The sequence below is a fragment of the Hyla sarda genome, chromosome 3 (assembly GCF_029499605.1).
Source record: "Hyla sarda isolate aHylSar1 chromosome 3, aHylSar1.hap1, whole genome shotgun sequence".
NCBI lineage: Eukaryota > Metazoa > Chordata > Amphibia > Anura > Hylidae > Hyla > Hyla sarda.
This window is the reverse complement of record NC_079191.1, coordinates 384,111,345-384,126,309: the sequence shown is the minus strand read 5'-3', so window position 1 is coordinate 384,126,309 and position 14,965 is coordinate 384,111,345. Positions and strand designations below refer to the sequence as shown.

The following is a 14,965-nucleotide window of genomic DNA, read 5'->3' as shown; positions in this document are numbered from 1 at the left end:
TAATGCGGTCACTGTACTCCAATGACCACCACAGTCACCAGTTCTCAATCCAATAGAGCACCCCTCGGATGTGGTAGAATGAGAGATTTGCATCATGGATGTGCAGCCAACAAATCTGCGTAAACTGTGTGTTGCCATCATGTCCATATGGACCAAAATCCATGGCATTAATAATATGCCATTAATAATGAAGGCAATTGTAAGGGCAAAAGGGGCTCTAAGCCAGTACTAGTAAGGTGTACCTAACAAAGTAGCTAGTGAGGGTATTTGTTTTGTCTGCATAAAATATACCTTGAGCCTTTTTATGCCAAACATGCAGCAATTGGTAGACCTTTACATTTAGATGATATCGTTTTTTTTAGGGTGACCTCATAATATAGACATTTGTAAGTTTAGTCTTAGGCTAGGTTCACACGGCCGTTTGCATCCGACCTGCTAAGCGACCGATCAGCTTTTTTTGTTGAGCCTATCGAACCCTGAAATGGGTCGGATGCAAACGGCTATTGTCGGGTCCAGACGGCCCCTTTTCAGTTGCATGGGGTCTGTCGGTGACCCGATATTTTTATAGCATTTTATTGTAGAAAAAAATAAGAGATTGCAAATTTTTTTTCTCTGCTAAACACTCCCGTCCTTCTGGCCAGATTGCCGATGGAACTCCGAATAGCTGAGTCCGACGGCAATGTGAACGGGGCCTTAATGTGTCTATATCTCCCATGTCTTCCAGGTACTTGTGTCATCGATTGGTTAGAAGCTAGTAAATCGGTCAGAAATCGCCAAGAGGGACTTGTCTTGGCCTCTGCTTTACTAAATGAAGGTCATCTTCAGCCTGCAGGAGATGTGTCGAAAAGCGCTGCCGAAGGTTTGGCAGAAACAACGTTTCTTGACAGCACTGAGGCCTTATATTACTTCGTAAGTGAAAATATTTCGGGTTCAATAAAAGCCCTTTTTTTTATTAAGACACCCCAAAGTTTAGCTGACCTGCAGGGGAAATGAAGTATTACACAACCAAACTCAAAGGAACATAGGGCCAGGTAATTATAGAGTATAAACTATGTGCCAAAGTTGTTTTACAGCGCAGTTTAAAAATCATAAAAATGCCGTCAAAAAAGCTCCTCAATGAACACTAAATATTGCATTTAATTTGATCTGAAAATACAATATGTGGGTCAAGCATCTGAAGTGCTTCCCACTGCAGGGGAAACGTAGTATAAGGCTGAAACCCAGTATGTGAACCACGTACGTCCAGCATCCGGCATAGGTGAACTCAGCCTAAATCTGGTCGCAACTGATGCCACAACTGATGACAAGTTGACATTGGTTGTATGGCATTCGGCATCCATTGTTTTTGCATAGTGGTCAGGGGAATGTTGCAAGCTGTGTTCCCATGTCTGGTGCACTCTGGCGTGTCCAACCATCCGGCATCAAAATTGAGACGCTGGATGATTGTGAACTGTCCCATTCAAATGAATCGGATCAGTTCTAGCATCAGTTTCCCTCCGGAGGGAAACTGTGTCGGACGCCTGATACATGTGAAGCCAGCCTTACAGGACCACTCTCAAATTAGCATTTTGAATATATTCTAATGTTGTGTTATAGCACAGCCCAAAAACACATAAAAATGCTGCCACAAAAGCTTCTCAATGAAAACTAAATATTACAGTTTATTTTATCTAAAAAATACAATACAAAACTTACGACAATTTGTTTTTTACTTATATGTAGACTTATTCCAATGGCCATAAGTTTTGGCATATATGTATATGTCAATGGTATATGATGTTCAAAGTTTCATGGAAGTGAGTAACAATTTATTCTTTTTCCCATCATGTAGTAAATTTGAGTAGCCGTATTAGTCCAGTGATGCAGATGCAGATTTATCAGTCTCTCCCCTGCCCCCCCCCCCCTCCCTCCACCTTTTTTCTCATCCTTATCTATTTAGTCTATGTTCCTAGAGAAGGACAATTTACTAGTCAGACCACACATAGAATACTGTGTACAGTACTGGGCACCAGTGTACAAGAAAGATATAGTGGAGCTGGATTCAAAGACGGGCAACCAGAGTAATACGGGGAATGAGAGGACTACAGTACCAAGAAAGATTATCAGAATTAGGGTTATTTAGTTTAGAAAAAAGAAGGCTTAGGGGAGACCTAATAATTATGTATAAATATATCAGGGGACTGTACAGAGATCTCTACCATGACCTATTTATACCCAGGACTGTATCTATAACAAGGGGGCATCCTCTACGTCTAGAGGAAAGAAGGTTTCTACACCAGCACAGATGGGGGTTCTTTACTGTAAGAGCAGTGAGACTGTGGAATTCTCTGCCTGAGGAAGTGGTCATGGTGAACTCTGTGAAAGAGTTCAAAAGGGGTCTGGATGCATTTTTGGAGAGTAATAACATTACAAGTTATGGATTTTAGATTTATAGGGATAGAACGTTGATCCAGGGATTTATTCTGATGCCATATTGGAGTCGGGAAGGAATTTTTACCTCTAGTATGAGTTTTTTTTTTTTTTGCCTTCCTCTGGATCAACTCAGTAGGGACTCATTAGGGACATAGGTTGAACTTGATGGACTTTGGTCTTTTTTCAACCTTATGAACTATGTTACTATATTATGGCCCATCTTAGTGTGAATTCTCTACATCTATTGTCTTAACCCATGCATATTTGTGAGATGTAACCTGTGTCTTCTGCTTGTGAGCTTAGATTTGCTTTTGACTTGAAAAAGGGAGGAATCCCGAAAGCTTGTCTCTACAAAATTTTGTTAGTCCAATAAAAAGGTATTACAAGATACTGAAACATTTTTTGATTTGCATTCTTTTTCCCACAAATAATCTGACTGTTATAAGTGCAAAGATATCTATCTATCAATTTATATATTTATATATTGATAGATAGATACAAAACGAAATGATCCTCGCAACACACTCAAATAGTGCAAAAGCAGTATAGCATTATTGACCCATACAGACGATACAACGTTTCAGCAGCATCACACCACCATGGCGGCATGATGCTGCTGAAACGTTGTATCGTCAGTATGGGTCAATACACCTACACTGCTTTTGCACTATTTGAGTGTGCTGCGAGGATCATTTCGTTTTGGATTTGCTTCCATGGTCTGTCACTGGGACCGTGCACCTTGCCTGCTTGCACCTCATAAATAATTTTGGACTTTGGTTGTGGTGCCTCTACCTTTGCTTTGTAGATAGATAAATAGATAAATAGATAGATATGAGTGCACTAATCACAGCCAGATTATTCATGAGAAAAAATATAAAATGTTACTCACTTCCATGGAACCTTGAACGCATACCACTGAAACCTGACTTAGTAAAATATTCTCAGTATCTTCTGTGGTTTCCTCTATGCAGCCAGACAGTGGATTTTTTTGTGAAGACAACTCTAGTGATGATGATGCAATTGTCAAAGAGCAGTTTCGAGGAATAATTGTGAAGCAAGGCTGTTTACGGAAGCAGGTTAGTATGCTCCTGATAATCGTATAACTCATATTACTTTGGGTATGATAGTGTTTAAAAAAAAGATTGATATTTTAGGATGGCGTCTCCTGGGAACAAAGCAATGTCTATAAAAATGGTTTGCAGACTTTGGCAAACAAGAACTTGACTGGCTATGACGTGCCAGCCTTCACCTTCTTAAGTTCAGTACCCTACCTACATAATGTAATAATGACTTTATGGACACCCGACTCCATGAATTCCCTTAGCAATGTTCTAAAATCTGAAAATATTTTCTAAGACTACATTCACATGACCATTTAGCAATATGGTTTTGTATCAGTTTTTTTCCCGCCAAAACGGTATACAAAAAAAACTGATAAAACCATATGAATTGTATGCTCAATGCAGTTTGCATTGACTACAATATTATAAAAACCAGGTGAGAAATCATTTTTAACCCAAAAACAGGACAGAACCGGGAACAAAACAATGGTTGCCCACGGTTTTGTGCACGGGAAAGAAACGGGAAAATCGCAAAAGTAAAAAAATTTACACAAACGGATGCATCTTTTTGTGTAAGTTTTTGAATGGAAAGTCAAGGGGGAAAAGCAACCAATATGGTTGTATATGGTTTTCAAATGCCAAACCGTATTGCAAAAACGGGAAGTTAATGCACCCTAAAAGAGTGGAGCGAGCACCCAACTCCAATAATGTTTATGACATACACTGGGGCAAAAAAGTATTTAGTCAGCCACCAATTGTGCAAGTTCTCCCACTTAAATAGATGCGAGAGGCCTGTAATTTTCATCATAGGTATACTTCAACTATGAGAGACATAATGAGAAAAAATACCATAAAATCACAGTGTCTGATTTTTAAGATTTTTTTTGCAAATTATGGTGGAAAATAAGTATTTGGTAAATAACAAAAGTTCATCTCAATACTTTGTAATATACCCTTTGTTGGCAATGACAGAGGTCAAACGTTTTCTGTAAGTCTTCACAAGGTTTTCACACACACTGTTGCTGGTATTTTGGCCCATTTCTCCAGGCAGATATCCTCTAGAGCAGTGATATTTTGGGGGTGTCGCTGGGCAACACCGACTTTCAACTCCTTCCGAAGGTTTTCTATGGGGTTGAGATCTGGAGACTGGCTAGGCCACTCCAGGACCTTGAAATGCTTCTTACGAAGCCACTCCTTCGTTGCCAGGGCGGTGTGTTTGGGATCATTGTCATGCTGAAAGACCCAGCCACGTTTCATCTTCAATTCCCTTGCTGATGGAAGGAGGTTTTCACTCAAAATCTCACTATACATGGCCCCTTACATTACATTACATTATTTCCTTTACACGGATCAGTCGTCCTGGTTCCTTAGCAGAAAAACAGCCCAAAAAAGTTTCCACTTTATGCTTCCCAGTAGGTATGGTGTTCTTTGGATGCAACTCAGCATTCTTTCTCCTCCAAACACGACGAGCTGAGTTTTTACTAAAAAGTTCTACTTTGGTTTCATCTATGACATTCTCCCAATCCTCTACTGGATCATCCAAATGCCCAGACATGTACTTGCTTAAGCAGGGAGACATGTCTGGCTTTGCAAAATTTTAGTCCCTGGCAGTGTAATGTGTTACTGATTGGTCCCAGCTCTCTGCAGGTCATTCACTAGGTCCCCCCATGTGGTTCTGGGATTTTTGCTCACTGTTCTTGTGATCATTTTGACACCACGGGGTAAGATTTTGCATGGAACCCCAGATCGAGGGAGCCTATTAGTGGTCTTGTATGTCTTTCATTTTCTAATAATTGCTCCCACAGTTGATTTCTTCACACCAAACTGCTTGCCTATTGCAGATTCAGTCTTACCAGCCTGGTGCAGGTCTATATTTTTGTTTCTGGTGTCCTTTGACAGCTCTTTGGTCTTGGCCATAGTGGAGTTTGGAGTGTGACTGTTTGAGGTTGTGGACAGGTGTCTTTTATACTGATAACAAGTTCAAACAGGTGCCATTAATACAGGTAACAAGTGGAGGACAGAGGAGACTCTTAAAGAAGAAGTTACAGGTCTGTGAGAGCCAGAAATCTTGCTTGTTTGTAGGGGACAAAATACTTATTTTCCACCATAATTTGCAAATAAATTCTTTAAAAATCAGACAATGTGGTTTCATGGATTTTTTTCTCATTATGTCTCTCATAGTTGAGGTATACCTATGAGGAAAATTACAGGCCTCTCATCTTTTTAAGTGGGAGAACTTGCACAATTAGTGGCTGACTAAATACTTTTTTGCCCCACTGTAGTTAATGAGATTTGCAAGCACATGTTGATTTTTCGATGTTTCAGTCACCATATACTTTTGTCCATGAGGTGTATTTAACATGTAGAGCAGTGTTTTCAAAACAGTGTGTCTCCAGCTGTTGAAAAACTACAACTTGCAGCATGCTTGGACAGCCTTCGGCTGTCTGGGCATGCTGGGAGTTGTAGTTGTGCAACAGTTGGAGACACACTGTTTGAAAAACACTGATGTAGCATACATATTCCTATGCCACCCTTCTTCTTGGTGCTGATTTTTGTGAAGCTGTACTTTTCAATAAAAAGAAAGAATAACCTACAAGAAAGCACTCATGGACTACAAACCATAAAAATTTAATATTTTATTTTATTGTTTTACAATAGTTTACATGTTATAAAAAAAAAAAGTAAGGGGAAAGAAAGAGGAACACTGTTTTTTGCACAGTAAAGGGATAATGGGGGAGACATTAAAAAAAGTTTTTTTCTCCTCACATCTCTTGTGCTGCTTTCAAAAATTTGTGAGTTCATTTTTGTGCCACTTTAGTTTTTTTTCGCACCAAAATTGCCAAATTTGGCCCAATTTTTTTTCCTGCCATATTGGAGTTTTTTTGCGACAAAATTGCCGATTTTGGCGCCAAATTTTCCATGATTACTAGTGCCCAGACAAGCGATAACTGCATAAATAAAACATTTTTAGGGCTTAAATGTGAATTCAGGTTCAGTGACCAAGAGAAAAGAAAAGAAAAAAATATATAATTTTTTTTAATAACATTTTCCAATAATAATTATTTATTTTGCAATACTTAAATAACACGTTTTCCCAAAAAACTAAAGGGAAAAAAAAAGAAAAAAACTACAACCATTTCTGTAATTTCTACATTTTGATGTAAAATGGACTCTCATCCCTTTGAAAATATCATGTAAAACATGAAATGTAAATAGCCACGCCCACTTTTGCAAAACTGGTGTGACTAGTGTAAATCTTGGATAATTATCATGTAAAACACTTTGAATATCTGATGTAAACTTTTTCGCCAAAATGTTGGTACGAAACGCGAAATTTTTGACGCGAAGAGTTTTTAATATGACCCCCAATGTGTAATGTAAACAATGGCATTATACAAATAAACTACAATATGATTTTATCCAATACGTAAGAGTAAGATTTTTCTCACTCACCTGGATAGGACCACATTACAAAGAGCCAATAGTAGTAAGACAAACATTAGCAGATAAAAAGTTTATACAGATGCCTAAAAGAACACATAGGCTGCATACAGTGTGGATGGCAGTTCAGTATCCCACCATCTTAATGCATTTTGCACGCAGGCTTTGTCAAATATTGATTCTTTCACAAAGTATTCTGGGGAAACATGTTGGGATGGCGGGATACTGATCTGTGATCCACTCTGTATGTAGCCTTGACAACGGCATTCTTGTGAAACTCTTCGGGATTGTGGAACACTGATCTGCCATTAAAGAAGAAGTATCGTGGAAAAAAACATATCCCCTATCCGTAGGGGATAGATCGTGGGGTGTCCGACCGCTGGGGCCCCCCGCGATCTCCTGTATGGAGCTTCAACTCGGCAATCTTCGGTTCTCCCATAGAGCTATATGGAGGAGGCGTGGCGGTCCCCGGGCAGGGTTGTGACGTGCCGCTGTGGGGTAGAGCCAGGGCTCCATACAAGAGATTGCGGGGGGGCCCCAGCGGTTGGACCCCCCGCAATCTAAAACTTATCCCCTATAGAAGCTACATTTTTTTCCCACTAAACTTCTCCTTTAAGACTATATATACCCAGTGTGTTCTTTTATGCGTCTGCGTAGGCTTGTAATCTGCTAATGTGCGTCTTACTTCTATTGGCTCTTTGTAATATGGTTCTATCCTGGAACATATTGTGAATAAGAAAAATCTTTTTCCACTCAATGGCTCTCACGTTATCCAGTCACTAACTTTTGCTGTGACAGGCATAAGGGAATACAGATGCAATATAAAAAATATTGATCTATGGCTCTCATTATCCTTTCTTTTCCCTTTTCTGTGTGGCTTATACTAATTTTAACACACTAAATAGGTTATCCAGCAATAGAAAAACAGAGCTAAGTTCTTCCATAACAGCACCACACTTGTCCTCAGGTTGTGTGTGGAGCACTTGGCTCCATTCACCTCAGTGGAACTGAGCTGCAATACCACACACAACCTGAGGACAGGTGTGGTGCTGTCTTTTTTTAAAGAAATCAGCTATGTCTTTCTAATCCTGGATAATTTGTTGAACTATATTAAAATGATGAAATAAAAGATTAATTGTATTTTTAAATATTATAGTCCCCTGTAGGTGACTATTGTTTTTATTAGCACAACACCTTGTTTAATCACTGGCTGGGTTCTCCTATTTGGTGTAAAAGAAAAATTTATAATAATAAGAGGGAGGGGAACAATCAGAGTATCGTGAGGTGGTTGACACACCCCCTTCTATAGACTTGCATTAAGGGGGCATGGGGTGACGTCACGTCCACGCCCTCTTGACGTCACGCCACACTACCTCATTGCAAGTCTATGGGAGGGGGCATGTCAACCCCCTCAGCCCCCCCCCAGGTTGGCTGAGGGGGTTAAGTTGGCAGCATAGTTCTCCCCACATTAGGTTGGCAGCATAGTTCCCCCCACATTAGGTTGCCAGTATAGTTTCCCCCCACATTAGGTTGGCAGTACAGTTTCCCCCACATTAGGTTGGCAGTATAGTTCCCCCACATTAAGATGGCAGCATAGTTCCCCCACATTAGGATGGCAGTATAGTTCCCCACATTAGGTTGGCAGTATAGTTCCCTCACATTAGGTTGGCAGCACAGTTTCCCCAAATTAGGTTGGTAGTATAGTTCCCCACTTTAGGTTAGCAGTATAGTTCCCCCACATTAGGTAGTCAGTGGACCCCACAGACATACAGCCTTCAGCCATATACAGTGTATGGCTGGAGGCTGTATGTCTGTGTACTGCCCCACCTCAGTGCTCCAACCATCACTCCTCCGGTACGGGGTCACAATCTACTGCTATGGCCTATAGGCCATAACTGTTACGCCGAGCGCTCCGGGTCCCCGCTCCTCCCCGGTGCGCTCGCAACATTCTCGCTACTGCAGCGCCCCGGTCGGATCCACTGACCGGGTGCGCTGCGATACCGCCTCCAGCCGGGATGCGATTCGCGATGCGGGTGGCGCCCGCTCGCGATGCGCACCCCGGCTCCCGTACCTGACTCGCTCTCCGTCGGTCCTGTCCCGGCGCGCGCGGCCCCGCTCCCTAGGGCGCGCGCGCGCCGGGTCTCTGCGATTTAAAGGGCCACTGCGCCACTGATTGGCGCAGTTGTTCTAATTAGTGTGTTCACCTGTGCACTCCCTACTTATACCTCACTTCCCCTGCACTCCCTTGCCGGATCTTGTTGCCATTGTGCCAGTGAAAGCGTTTCCTTGTGTGTTCCTAGCCTGTGTTCCAGACCTCCTGCCATTGCCCCTGACTACGATCCTTGCTGCCTGCCCCGACCTTCTGCTACGTCCGACCTTGCTCTTGTCTACTCCCTTGTACCGCGCCTATCTTCAGCAGTCAGAGAGGTTGAGCCGTTGCTAGTGGATACGACCTGGTTACTACCGCCGCTGCAAGACCATCCCGCTTTGCGGCGGGCTCTGGTGAATACCAGTAGTAACTTAGAACCGGTCCACTAGCACGGTCCACGCCAATCCCTCTCTGGCACAGAGGATCCACCTCCTGCCAGCCGAACCGTGACAGTAGATCCGGCCATGGATCCCGCTGAAGTTCCACTGCCAGTTGTCGCCGACCTCACCACGGTGGTCGCCCAGCAGTCGCAACAGATAGCGCAACAAGGCCACCAGCTGTCTCAACTGACCGTGATGCTACAGCAGCTACGACCACAGCTTCAGCAATCATCTCCTCCGCCAGCTCCTGCACCTCCTCCGCAGCGAGTGGCCGCTTCCGGCCTACAACTATCCTTGCCGGATAAATTTGATGGGGACTCTAAGTTTTGCCGTGGCTTTCTTTCACAATGTTCCCTGCACTTGGAGATGATGTCGGACCAGTTTCCTACTGAAAGGTCTAAGTTGGCTTTCGTAGTCAGCCTTCTGTCTGGGAAAGCTCTGTCATGGGCCACACCGCTCTGGGACCGCAATGACCCCGTCACTGCCTCTGTACACTCCTTCTTCTCGGAAATTCGAAGTGTCTTTGAGGAACCTGCCCGAGCCTCTTCTGCTGAGACTGCCCTGCTGAACCTGGTCCAGGGTAATTCTTCCGTTGGCGAGTACGCCATCCAATTCCGTACTCTTGCTTCCGAATTATCCTGGAATAATGAGGCCCTCTGCGCGACCTTTAAAAAAGGCCTATCCAGCAACATTAAAGATGTTCTGGCCGCACGAGAAATTCCTGCTAACCTGCATGAACTCATTCATCTAGCCACTCGCATTGACATGCGTTTTTCCGAAAGGCGTCAGGAGCTCCGCCAGGATATGGACTTTGTTCGCACGAGGCGTTTTTTCTCCTCGGCTCCTCTCTCCTCTGGTCCTCTGCAATCCGTTCCTGTGCCTCCCGCCGTGGAGGCTATGCAAGTCGACCGGTCTCGCTTGACACCTCAAGAGAGGACACGACGCCGCATGGAGAATCTTTGCCTGTACTGTGCCGGTACCGAACACTTCCTGAAGGATTGTCCTATCCGTCCTCCCCGCCTGGAAAAACGTACGCTGACCCCGCACAAAGGTGAGACAGTTCTTGATGTCAACTCTGCTTCTCCACGCCTTACTGTGCCTGTGCGGATATCTGCCTCTACCTTCTCCTTCTCTACTATGGCCTTCTTGGATTCCGGATCTGCAGGAAATTTTATTTTGGCCTCTCTCATCAACAGGTTCAACATCCCGGTGACCAGTCTCGCCAGACCCCTCTACATCAATTGTGTTAACAATGAAAGATTGGACTGTACCGTACGTTACCGCACGGAGCCCCTCCTAATGTGCATCGGACCTCATCACGAAAAAATTGAGTTTTTGGTCCTCTCCAATTGCACTTCCGAAATTCTCCTTGGACTACCGTGGCTTCAACGCCATTCCCCAACCCTTGATTGCTCCACAGGAGAGATCAAGAGCTGGGGTACTTCTTGTTTCAAGGACTGTCTTAAACCGGTTCCCAGTACTCCCTGCCGTGACCCTGAGGTTCCCCCTGTAACCGGTCTCCCTAAGGCTTAAATGGACTATGCTGACGTATTTTGCAAAAAACAAGCTGAGACTTTACCTCCTCACAGGCCTTATGACTGTCCTATTGACCTCCTCCCGGTCACTATTCCACCACGGGGCAGAATTTATCCTCTGTCCGCCCCAGAGACTCTTGCTATGTCTGAATACATCCAGGAAAATTTAAAAAAGGGGTTTATCCGCAAATCCTCCTCTCCTGCCGGAGCTGGATTTTTCTTTGTGTCCAAAAAAGATGGCTCCCTACGTCCTTGCATTGATTACCGCGGACTTAATAAAATCACGGTAAAGAACCGCTACCCCCTACCTCTTATCTCAGAACTCTTTGATCGCCTTCAAGGTGCCCACATCTTTACCAAACTGGACTTAAGAGGTGCTTATAATCTCATCCGCATCAGGGAGGGGGACGAATGGAAAACTGCATTTAACACTAGAGATGGACACTTTGAGTATCTGGTCATGCCCTTTGGCCTGTGCAACGCCCCTGCCGTCTTCCAAGACTTTGTTAATGAAATTTTTCGTGATCTCTTATATTCCTGTGTTGTTGTGTATCTGGACGATATTCTGATTTTTTCTGCCAACTTAGAGGAACACCGCCAGCATGTCCGCATGGTTCTTCAGAGACTTCGAGACAATCAACTTTATGCCAAAATGGAGAAATGTCTGTTTGAATGTAAATCTCTTCCTTTCCTAGGATACTTGGTTTCTGGCCAGGGACTACAAATGGACCCAGATAAACTCTCTGCCATCTTAGATTGGCCACGCCCCTCCGGACTCCGTGCTATCCAACGTTTTTTGGGGTTCGCCAATTATTACAGACAATTTATTCCTCATTTTTCCACTATTGTGGCTCCTATCGTGGCTTTAACCAAGAAAAATGCCAATCCTAAGTCCTGGTCCCCTCAAGCGGAAGACGCATTTAAACGGCTCAAGTCTGCCTTTTCTTCTGCTCCCGTGCTCTCCAGACCTGACCCATCTAAACCCTTCCTATTGGAGGTTGATGCCTCCTCAGTGGGAGCTGGAGCGGTCCTTCTACAAAAAAATTCTTCCGGGCATGCTGTTACTTGTGGTTTTTTTTCTAGGACCTTCTCTCCGGCGGAGAGGAACTACTCCATCGGGGATCGAGAACTACTGGCCATTAAATTGGCACTTGAGGAATGGAGGCATCTGCTGGAGGGATCAAAATTTCCAGTTATCATTTACACCGACCACAAGAATCTCTCCTATCTCCAGTCTGCCCAACGGCTGAATCCTCGCCAGGCCAGGTGGTCTTTGTTCTTTGCCCGTTTTAACTTTGAAATTCATTTTCGCCCTGCCGACAAGAACATTAGGGCCGATGCTCTCTCTCGTTCCTCGGATGCTTCGGAAGTAGAGGTCTCTCCGCAACACATCATTCCTCCTGACTGTCTGATCTCCACTTCTCCAGCCTCCATCAGGCAAACTCCTCTAGGGAAGACCTTCGTTTCTCCACGCCAACGTCTCGGGATTCTCAAATGGGGTCACTCCTCCCACCTCGCTGGCCATGCGGGCATCAAAAAGTCCTTGCAACTCATCTCTCGCTTCTATTGGTGGCCGACTCTGGGGACGGATGTTGTTGATTTTGTGCGGGCCTGTACTGTCTGTGCCCGGGATAAGACTCCTCGCCAGAAGCCTGCTGGTCTCCTTCACCCTCTGCCTGTCCCCGAACAGCCTTGGTCTCTGATTGGTATGGACTTTATTACAGACTTACCCCCATCCCGTGGCAACACTGTTGTTTGGGTGGTCGTTGATCGATTTTCCAAGATGGCACATTTTGTTCCTCTTCCTGGTCTTCCTTCAGCGCCTCAGTGGGCAAAACAATTTTTTGTACACATTTTTCGTCTTCACGGTTTGCCCACGCAGATCGTCTCGGATAGAGGCGTCCAATTCGTGTCAAAATTCTGGAGGGCTCTCTGTAAACAACTCAAGATTAAATTAAACTTCTCTTCTGCTTATCATCCTCAATCCAATGGGCAAGTAGAAAGAATTAACCAGGTCCTGGGTGACTATTTACGGCATTTTGTTTCCTCCCGCCAGGATGACTGGGCAGATCTTCTACCATGGGCCGAATTCTCGTACAACTTCAGAGTCTCTGAATCTTCTTCTAAATCCCCATTTTTCGTGGTGTACGGCCGTCACCCTCTTCCCCCCCTCCCTACTCCCTTGCCCTCTGGTTTGCCCGCTGTGGATGAAGTGACTCGTGACCTTTCCACCATATGGAAAGAGACCCAAAATTCTCTTTTACAGGCTTCATCTCGCATGAAAAAGTTTGCCGATAAGAAAAGAAGAGCTCCCCCCATTTTTTCTCCCGGAGACAAGGTATGGCTCTCCGCTAAATATGTCCGCTTTCGTGTCCCCAGCTACAAACTGGGACCACGCTATCTTGGTCCTTTCAAAATCTTGTGCCAAATTAATCCTGTCTCTTACAAACTTCTTCTTCCTCCTTCTCTTCGTATTCCTAATGCCTTTCATGTCTCTCTTCTTAAACCACTCATCATCAACCGTTTCTCTCCCAAACTTGTTTCTCCCACTCCTGTTTCCGGTTCCTCTGACATCTTCTCCGTAAAGGAGATACTGGCCTCCAAGACGGTCAGAGGAAAAAAAATTTTTTTGGTTGATTGGGAGGGCTGTGGTCCTGAAGAGAGATCCTGGGAACCTGAGGACAACATCCTAGACAAAAGTCTGGTCCTCAGGTTCTCAGGCTCCAAGAAGAGGGGGAGACCCAAGGGGGGGGTACTGTTACGCCGAGCGCTCCGGGTCCCCGCTCCTCCCCGGTGCGCTCGCAACATCCTCGCTACTGCAGCTCCCCGGTCGGATCCACTGACCGGGTGCGCTGCGATACCGCCTCCAGCCGGGATGCGATTCGCGATGCGGGTGGCGCCCGCTCGCGATGCGCACCCCGGCTCCCGTACCTGACTCGCTCTCCGTCGGTCCTGTCCCGGCGCGCGCGGCCCCGCTCCCTAGGGCGCGCGTGCGCCGGGTCTCTGCGATTTAAAGGGCCACTGCGCCACTGATTGGCGCAGTTGTTCTAATTAGTGTGTTCACCTGTGCACTCCCTACTTATACCTCACTTCCCCTGCACTCCCTTGCCGGATCTTGTTGCCATTGTGCCAGTGAAAGCGTTTCCTTGTGTGTTCCTAGCCTGTGTTCCAGACCTCCTGCCGTTGCCCCTGACTACGATCCTTGCTGCCTGCCCCGACCTTCTGCTACGTCCGACCTTGCTCTTGTCTACTCCCTTGTACCGCGCCTATCTTCAGTAGTCAGAGAGGTTGAGCCGTTGCTAGTGGATACGACCTGGTTACTACCGCCGCTGCAAGACCATCCCGCTTTGCGGCGGGCTCTGGTGAATACCAGTAGTAACTTAGAACCGGTCCACTAGCACGGTCCACGCCAATCCCTCTCTGGCACAGAGGATCCACCTCCTGCCAGCCGAACCGTGACAATAACAGCAGGTCTCGGGAGCGGAGGAGCAGTGGTTGGAGCACCGAAGCTGACGTGCCGCTGGCACATAACTATTATAGACAGAAGAAGGCTGATTGGAGAACATGGTTGTAAATAGAGTTAAGTGAATGTACTGTAAAAAAAGGTTCATAATGAACCTTGCAGCTCGGCCATTGATCACTTTAGTCTGCATAAATTAGTTCAGCTTTCCACGTGCTCCGGTTGTCCAGGATGACAGTCTTATGTCTCTAAGGACTATATTCACCTTTTCCAAGCAACCGGAGCAACTGGAGCACTCGGAGCACATTTATGCTGACTAAAGTCATCAATGGCCGAGCCACAAGGTTCATTACTAACCAATTTACTGAAAGTTCGCTCAACTCTAGTTGTAAACATTACATTAACAATTTATTCCTGTGCAAAATTGTACATATTTAGGTTTTAATAAATTTAAGAATTAGATTGGCTTGTTTAGTTGTTTTACTTTTAGGCGTTTACTTAATAATCAGAATGCGGTTTACCTAATA

General features: G+C 44.9%; 1 protein-coding gene across 2 annotated transcripts in view; it reads left to right on the top strand.

Annotated features, from left to right (window-relative positions):
* PLEK (pleckstrin) overlaps positions 1–14,965 on the top strand; it is an 83,618-nt gene that overhangs the window by 57,790 nt on the left and 10,863 nt on the right. For both annotated transcript variants that reach the window (XM_056567905.1, XM_056567906.1), the window contains exons 5-6: positions 725–909; positions 3,384–3,488. In XM_056567905.1, the coding sequence (XP_056423880.1) occupies positions 725–909; positions 3,384–3,488 (290 nt within the window). The remainder of the gene's footprint in view (positions 1–724; positions 910–3,383; positions 3,489–14,965) is intronic.